General features: G+C 39.2%; 1 protein-coding gene across 1 annotated transcript; it reads left to right on the top strand.

The window, feature by feature from the left end:
- Positions 1-1,219: 1,219 nt before the first annotated feature.
- On the top strand, positions 1,220-5,355 carry LOC136820754 (uncharacterized). Its single transcript, XM_067076978.1, has 7 exons — positions 1,220-1,613; positions 1,752-1,902; positions 2,090-2,286; positions 2,457-2,776; positions 2,915-3,627; positions 3,801-4,243; positions 4,351-5,355. Exons 1-7 carry the CDS (start codon positions 1,503-1,505, stop codon positions 5,353-5,355), a joined length of 2,940 nt encoding a protein of 979 aa, XP_066933079.1. The 5' UTR covers positions 1,220-1,502.
- Positions 5,356-8,770: the final 3,415 nt, after the last annotated feature.

Genomic DNA, 8,770 nt, shown 5'->3' with positions numbered 1-8,770 from the left:
GAGGGTACCCATTTTTCCATATTCACACATCCACAAGCAGCATTAGGATAACGATCGCAAATTTCCCGAAATATCACACCATTCTCTATCCCTTTGGGAGCAATCCTGAAGTGATGGTCCATGATGGGATATTTTATAAAACATGTTATCAACTACGTTCAATCAACAGTCTTAGATGAGAGAGAGTTAGTTACCCTTGACCGATTGGTAGAAGTTTACGAAAATGCTCTCCCTCGTAAGGGCAAAAAGTTGCACAAACGAACTTTGACGGACAAAGTCATTGCACATTTCTGTGGTAAAGTTTTGATGTGGTCACCTAAGTATGGAGAGGCTTTCCTCTTCAATGAAGAAATTGAAAAGGGTGAAATCATTGAGATCCTGTTTAAAAAGATTGAACAGGCTAAGGAGCAAAAAGCACCTTCCTTACAAACACAAATTAAAAACGTGGGAAAATTAATCAAGAAAAACATTAAAAATCTCCCTGATACATACACAAGTTGGCCACCGAATGAAGACGAACTCATTTCATCCAAAACACATATCCCTGCCGAGTTAGAACTATTCATGACGACTGTGCTCACGGCAACTCCTATCTCAAGACTAAGCGAACGTAAGAAAGCCATTATTTCATCACTTTGCGAGGACGTGATTTATAACAGTAGAGCTGGTCGTTTTCGGTGCTCGAAACAAACAAAACTGGGATTTTGTATCAAAAGGAAAACGGGCTCGAAAACACTGGTCGGTTGGATGAATAAGTTCGGCCATTGCATTTCTTATGACGATGTTAACTACCTTGAAACTATTCTCGCAATGGATGCAATGTACAACGAATCAATCCGAAGTTTTTGTCCATCACTAATTCTACCATCTATATTCGTTACGTTCGTCTGGGACAACAATGATATCAATCCGGAATCGATCAAAGGTTTGTTTATTATAGGTCGCTTTTTCATTTTAGTGTTTCTATACTTTACTGAAATGGTTTGCCAATCAATTTACACAGTCATGCGTTAACTTCGAGTCAAGCTAAAGGACTTCATAAAAGAACAAGTTGACCAGCATTGAAGCTTAAATTTTCAGTTTGATTCTTTAAGTGTGTGTGATAATTTCTTTCCTTTTTCAGCTTAGGGAGAAGCTCACCAAATTGGGCCTGTTAATCATAGTTAAACATTTCTTAACATGAATCGAACAATCAAACGAGAAGGATAAGTCAACGCCTAAATACAAACCGAAAACGTTCTTTCGAAGCTGTGGAAAACCCGCTCCTAAAATACAATTCAACAAAGAAGAGAGATGGGCCAGAGAACAAGAAACTACCTAAAGAGAATGAAAGTGACTTGTTTCGTGCTTGCGAGCTGCTGAATTTCTTTTGGGCATTCTTACGGGCTCATTCCAATCTTGTGCCAGGATGGAAAGGATTTAACTACCTCATAACACCAGAGCCTAACGACCAAGTTCACAATATTTGCTACTTACCAGCAATAAATAAATCACCAACCAAGATGGATGCTGTCTTGGAGCTGTTAACCCAATCAAAAATAAAAGCTGAAAAACTCGGGTTAGCAGAAACTGATGTTGTCTTGGATCAGGCTATTTATGCCAAGGCTTGTGAGGTGGGTTCGCCATTGGCAGATTCCTCATTATTTAATCGAGTCATATCCCATGTTCAAGTTTTTTTTGGTATGTAATTTTATCTCATCAAGAATCTACTGGGTCCAAGTCAATCAAATCGATTTGTCCTTATTTTTTAGATTTTGATGAATCCAGTCTACAAGGAGCTAAAAGACTTCATCGTTCTTCGAATGGGTGCCTTCCATGCACAATGCATTTTTATTGCTGTTATTGGGAAGAGGTTTGCAGACGCTGGTTTGAGAGATTGGATTATCGAAGGAGACTTGATTGGTGAGAGAATAAAATAAAGTTTTGAATAATGCTAATAAGATCGTTACATGTCATGTATCCATAACTCGAGCGAACAGCTTAATTCTAAATGGACCTTATCTGTAATCAAGAGTTATTTTAGCATCTAAAATTTGTAAGTAACTTCTATCTGTTTTTCGATTTATGTATATTTTTCCTATTCAATCAGGGAGCGGATCGTTGGAAGGTGTTCTCAACGGCAAGCAATATAACTATGCAACAAGGGTGTTAGAGAACGTGTACGACGCTTTGTCACGCTTCAAGGTGGAAAATTTCAAAGAATGGATCCGTGAAAGAGGCAAGGCCAGCGAAAACATCCTTGAACGAGTGATTTCTTCATCAGACTTTGAGTTGTGTAAAGAAAAGGTACTTTTGAATTTAATCAGACGTGTTTTTAGCAATGATTTTCATCTTCGGAATAAGCATAAAAGCATAATTGAAGTCTTTACCATTCTGGTTGCTCTGCGGTTTAGGAGACAAAGAGACAGGGGTGTTAAGAGTAGTTGTAAGTTTTTTGAATTATTGTTCAATTTAAGCCAACTCTGGAAGCGCTTTCCGCCGTATTTGACGATACTGAGTTCATTGAACTTATCGAGCTACACGAAAAGGTTTTGAAAAACGAACGCGGTCCAACATCAACGTTTTGGTATTCATTCATTGAGATGATGGACATTCTCTTCAACTTTCAACGGTCCATCAAGCTTGGCGATTGGAACTTACATTTAGAGACGACGAAAAAGATGATTCCGTGGTTTTTCGCGTACGATCGCCCTAATTATTCACGCTTCTTTACGTATTACTGGTCAGACATGGTTCAACTTCCTACTTCGCATCCAAATATCTACGAAGAATTCAAGTAAGGCCAATTAATCATTATTTCACTTTTTCGGTCTTCATATTTGTCTTGTCATCACATACTTTTTGATTCATCCCTTAATTGCTGTTCAAAAAATCTTTCTCGGAAATCTTAAACTTAAGTTACGCTCTTTTTTAGAAACGGGAATTTTGCTGTCCAAAGAACTTGCGGAAAGTTTAACAAGGTTCCATCTGATCAAGCGATCGAGCAAACAATCAACAGGGATCAGAAGTGTCATGGTGGTATCAAAGGATATAGCACTTCTCCTGGAACGATTCAACGTTGGGTATTGACTAGCCACATTGCTTCGAAATGTATTAACGACATTGAAAATTCTTTTGGTAAAACGAAGAAACCAACAATCCCTAAAGATTTAGGAAAATCTCGCCACACGTTCAATAACTGTACCGTTGAAAAAGCCTACGAGGTTTTGAATTGCTGGGGTTCCCCTTTTCAAAAGCGGGACGCCCTCATCAATGTATCTTCTGGGCACAAAGCATCTCCTTTGGTTGAAAATGATTTGATTAAGGCTGTTGGAAAGGGTGAGACTGCGATGAAAAGTTTCATTCGTGATCGTATTGAAACGTCACAGAAATTGTTCTACGATCCGATCACCAAACTGAAGCTCAAAACGTTTTCCTACATGACAACGAAGACAACGATGAAGATTAATGATAAATTAGTGACACTTGCTGCTGAAAGGTCGATGTTTGGTCGGCTTCTCGTCATCGCTAAATGTGAGTCAGGAATATCCCTACGTCAGGTGCTCCAGTATTCCCTCAGTCCAATTCCATGGGCTCTTGGTCTTCCTGATGGTACAATGGTGAAAACAATGAAATCCAAGCTGATGAGTAAGTAGAATGATAGCCTTGCTATTTTTGTTTTGAGTTTTCTGACTTATTTATGTCAATGTCAAATAAGAAATATAATTTTAATTAAGGAGTGATTATTTTCTTGTTTTGTCCCCTATTTTCAGCTGTTTTAGAGAATGTGTAATCAATTTCTTTTTTGTTTTACCTTTAAGCTGCGATCGAATCTGAATGTTCTGGTCCAGTGACGTATACCCTTCCGAACGACATCCCCTATATCTTTGATGGAATGGTCCTTCTCCAACAAGTTGACCCGAAGAAAGTTGAAACGTTTGGTGATGTATCCAAATCAATTCTCGAGAGGATAGCAGTCAGCTCTATTGTATATTTTGTGACAGACCAGTATAAAGAAGGTTCGGTGAAGTCTTTCGAAAGACAGAGAAGACAGAACAACGGTACAATCAAAATGGAAGTAGGAAAACATCGTTTGTGTCCAAAACAATGGAGCAAGTTTTTGGCAGATTCATCCAACAAGTTGGAGCTGTGTGATTTTATTTTGAAAGATTGGATTAATCATCACTCAAACATCATTGAAGGTCGGACCATCTACTTCAACTTGGGATCAAAATTCTTCAAGCTGACTTCATCTAACGGCCAGGTTTGTGACATACTTACTATTCTTATAGCACTTTAGTACAAAGTTTGTGACAAAGAATTAATATTTAGTAGATTATAGCTAATGATTTTTCTTGTCTATTTGTTCAGGTACTCTGTGAAGAAGAACTCAACCTATCGACGGATCAAGAAGAAGCCGACACTAAAGTGTTCCTGTGTGGAAAACATGCTGCTCGTCAACATCTAGCCGAGAAAGTTTGCATCAAGACCGTCGACAGTGACATATCGATTTATGCCATCTATTTCCAATCCCATTTCAATGGAACAAAGTTGTACGTCGAGACTGGTTCGGGTGAGAATCTCCGAACCCTTGATATCACGGCCATTGCCAAGCATCTTGGAGAAGGTTGTTGTAAAGTGTTGCCAGCACTCCATGCTTTCACTGGCAATGACTATACCAGCGCTTTCCATGGTATTGGGAAGGTCAAAGCCATGAAACTGATCAAAAACTCAAAGAAATTTCGGAAAGCATTCAAACGAATCGGTGAGAGCTTTGATTTTAATGCGAAGTACTTTCCCGTCATCGAGGAGTTTGTCTGCATGTTGTATGGTGCAAAAGGATGTACAAACGTCAACGAGGCGAGATACACAAAATTCTTTTCCGCCAAAAATGGTAGCACCGAGCCTCAAAAATTACCACCTACACGAGACGCACTACTTCAACACTGCAAACGCGTCTCCTACGTCACTGCCGTCATCAAACGATCCTTGGAGAACAATCCCAATATTCCAGACCCTGATGGTTATGGTTGGTCGAGAAACGGTGATACACTTAGTATCAAGTGGATGCTTCTCCCCCCAGCACCTCCGCAAATCTTGGAACAAATTTCGTGTGGCTGTAAGAAAGGGTGTACGACCCGTCCCTGCTCTTGCAGAGCCCACGGGATTAGTTGTACAGAGTTTTGCAGATGTAAAGGGTGCACAAATGCCGCAAACGAAGACCACATTGATCAAGACGAAGGCGATGAACACGAGGAGGGCTTCAATGAGGATCAGCTCCAAGACATGTTGGAGGAAGAAGTGGACGCGGACACTGATGTTGATTTTGACGTTGATAACGAACGCTTTGAAAATGTTTTGAAAGTGCTGACATGATGAAATTTAAACTCTAGATTATGTATTTATTATGTATATAATGTATTATATTGTATGTATGGGTGGGTACTTTTTCTATTGTCGGATTTTCGGATTTAAAGTCTAAAGCTGTGCTAGTAAAGTACTCTTGATCGAGTTACAATCTTTACTTTTTCCTCCCGTTTTCTTTTAAACCCATAGTAGAATTGTTTTTAACCCAACTTGAGTGTAGATAGTTATTTCGCATTAAAAAGGTCACAAAACTTTTATTTGTATTGATTTTCGCAGAAAACGACATCCCTCAGCAAGTGGTCACGTGACATATTTCAATGTATATATTTCATATTTTCTTATAACTTTCGATAGAACAGTTTTTAGGTATCGTTCCTGACCTTTTTCTTAATCTACGTTCAAATACGCGTCGATTGGTATATACATATGTCTATGTTTGGCGTCAACAATTTTTCGTTTTGCTTGTGACGTCATCAGTTAAGAAAATATTACCGGACGCGTCCGGTAAATATTTTTTCGGACGCCGAGTAAGTGTTTTCGGATCAGTAGACATATAGGAATAAGAAAAACCAGCTCGGCATTTGTCCTAAAGTCATCCAGATTTTGGATGTCGTCAGCTGCCTGTCTACATCACTTTGCATACCTTCGCCTTTTCTTTCCCAAAAATCTATTAATAATGGCCTCAGGGTCTGGAATGATAGAGGGATGGAATTGCATGAGGGCCAGGTTGCTAAATCTCTCTTGATTCATGGTAGCACGAGTGTAAGTTTTTAGTCTCCTCATCCCAGAAAAGGATCGCTCGCACTCACAAGTGGTTATGGGAAGAGAGGCTAATAATTTGAGACAGCATTTAATGTTCTGAAACCCAGGAAAAGAAACTGCTGTCAATGTAGAATATGAATTCGTAGGTGGATTAAGAAGACTGGAATTGAGAGTTGCTTGAATGTTATTTGGACAGCTGGTAGTGTTCATTACCCAAAAATCCTCCCAAAGTGCCAATTCAGAGTCTACAGTCAGAGGGCTAGGAAGATCATCTTCATAAAACTTTAAGAATGGGTAAAATTTATCCTTCCACGTTTCACCTTTACTCACAAGAGAAATGACTTTGGAAGGAATAACATAAAGGCCTTTATAAGCAATGTACGAGTCCTCTGAAAAACGAACAGCCAACTCGCTATTTAAATGGTCAAGTAGAGGAATGGTGACAGACTTTTTGTAATAATCGGAGGCAGAATTATGGGGATGATTGGCGCGATTTGTCTGCTTCCTACAAGTCCTGGGAACACATTCATCAATATTTAACTTCGCTGCTAGCGCAAGAACTTTAACATAGCACTCATCATGAAAATCCCCAATATTTTCTGCCTGTCTGTGGCGTTTTACTTTGTTGATGAGTGCTCGTATTTGATTGACCCCATCTGCAATATCATTCCCTTTGGACTGTAAGAGCTCAGTCACCTCAAGAGACATGTCAAACACCAAACGAGTAATTACAAGATTGGCAATAAACTCAAAATCAATAGCTTTATAAAGATAGGCAGATCTAGTGAAAGTTTCTTTATTGAATGTTCTATTTGCATTAATTTGCATTTCATCAAAGGCCTCGATTAAAGCAGGGAGCAATTCTTCAAATGAATCCAAACCCAAGATGCGTTCAAGCCATCTTGTTCGGCAAACATCTTTAATGCGAGAATGAGTTTCACCTGTGAACATTTCATCAATGTGGCGTTCAAAAACATTTTGTCGACCTTCACTAAAAGCAAAGAATATGGAACACTCTTTGACGATCTTGAGCATGTTATTAACAGTCCTAATGTCACATGCTTTACAAATGGAAAGATTTAAACGGTGACAAAAACAATGGCAGTATAAGGCTTTTTTGTTTTTTTGCAAGATTCGCGCAGAACACCCACTTTTGTACCCAGCCACCGCACCTGCCCCATCATACCCTTGCCCCCTTATATCTTTAAAATTCAAACCTAACTTCTCAAGAAACTCCAAAATAGCATTGGCAAGATGTGCGCCTGTCAATCCTTCTTTAAGATGGACGAAACCAGAAAAATCTTCATAAATCTTATTTTGATGAATATAGCGCAAAACGACAGAAAGTTGCTCCTTTTTTGAAGCATCCATTGCCTCATCAGCAAGAACAGAAAAAAACTTTGCTTCTTTAACACGTTTTAAAATGGTGTCTAAAATATATTCCCCGCAACAATCAATCAATTCATTTTGAATGATATGTGACATGTAAGAAGCATTCTTTGGATGATTTATGTAATGCTCTTTTAAAACAGAATCCCCCCTTCTGATTCCATAATTCAAAAGATCAATAAAATTTCCTAAACCTGGTTCAGTCGAGTAGCAACCAGCTTCAGGATGTGCATTAGGTCCATCTCTGTGGCCCCGGAAAGCTAAACCCCTTCGTCCTAAAAAGATAACTGAATCTACAATGGGAAGAAGAATCTTTCTGAGATGTTCTTCTTGTTGAGCGCGCGCAGATTCTATGAGAGCATCAATGGGTTTTGATCGCCCCTCATAATTGGATATGAACTTTTGCATTGCCCCAACTGAAAAGGCATGGCAACCGTGTCTAGCATTAGCATGCTCGCGAAGAGTTGTATTGGTGTAAGCATTAGCAATAACAGGCTTTGAAGTCATTAACCCCTTACTTTTTGAAGGCATACCATGAGAAAAAAGAGAGCATGGTAAACAAAATCCACCTTCCTTACTAGGTGAATATTTCAGCCAGTTAAATTCAGAGAGCCAAACATGTCTAAATTTTCGACCGTTAACAGACTTGGGAAATTGATATTCAGACCCCGGAGAAAACACGTTAGAAATTAGATTAAAAATTTCTGTTTCAGTTTGAGATTTTGCTTTTGAAAAGTATGTACCAATATCAAACTTTAATGCTTCATTTGAATTTTCATTGGTGGAAGGAACTGTGTTTGCATTGATTGGAGACAAAACGTTAACATTTTTGGTGCTAGATGGAACTACTTCAGGTTTTACTCTTTTCTGAAAAAAAACAGGAATGTGTCCAGAGCTTTGGGAGACATGAGACGCAGAAGTTTTCAGTTCAGCAGCAGAAGAAATGAAACTGTCATGGGTGGGAAACTCTGAGGGATTGGGTTTGATGGGGTCAGGCACATCCGATGAGAAAGATGGAAATGTAGATGTTGATACGGAAACATCTCTGGATGCACCGCAAGTTTTTGGCGCATCCAATGGAAAAAAAGAACGCGTGGAAGTTGCCACCGCAACATTACTGGATGCACCGCTAGACGTTTCAGAGAAAGATGGAAATGTAGATGTTGATACGGCAACATCTTTGGATGCACCGCAACTTTTTGGCGCATCCAATGGAAAAAAAGGGCGCGTGGAAGTTGACACCGCAGCATCTCTAGATGCACCGCAACTTTTT

This window comes from Clytia hemisphaerica, unplaced genomic scaffold, assembly GCF_902728285.1.
Source record: "Clytia hemisphaerica strain Z4C2 unplaced genomic scaffold, Clytia hemisphaerica genome assembly, whole genome shotgun sequence".
NCBI lineage: Eukaryota > Metazoa > Cnidaria > Hydrozoa > Leptothecata > Clytiidae > Clytia > Clytia hemisphaerica.
Note: the sequence above shows the minus strand (reverse complement) of the source record. Positions and strands in the feature narration are given on the sequence as shown.

What these genes read in the sequence shown, in the direction of transcription:
- LOC136820754 (XM_067076978.1), top strand. Translation starts at nt 1,503, where the DNA reads ATGGATGCTGTCTTGGAGCTGTTAACCCAATCAAAAATAAAAGCTGAA. An exon ending in AATGAAATCCAAGCTGATGA is followed by an intron (nt 3,628 to 3,800) that starts GTAAGTAGAATG and finishes TTTACCTTTAAG; the next exon opens with CTGCGATCGAATCTGAATGT. An exon ending in TGACTTCATCTAACGGCCAG is followed by an intron (nt 4,244 to 4,350) that starts GTTTGTGACATA and finishes CTATTTGTTCAG; the next exon opens with GTACTCTGTGAAGAAGAACT.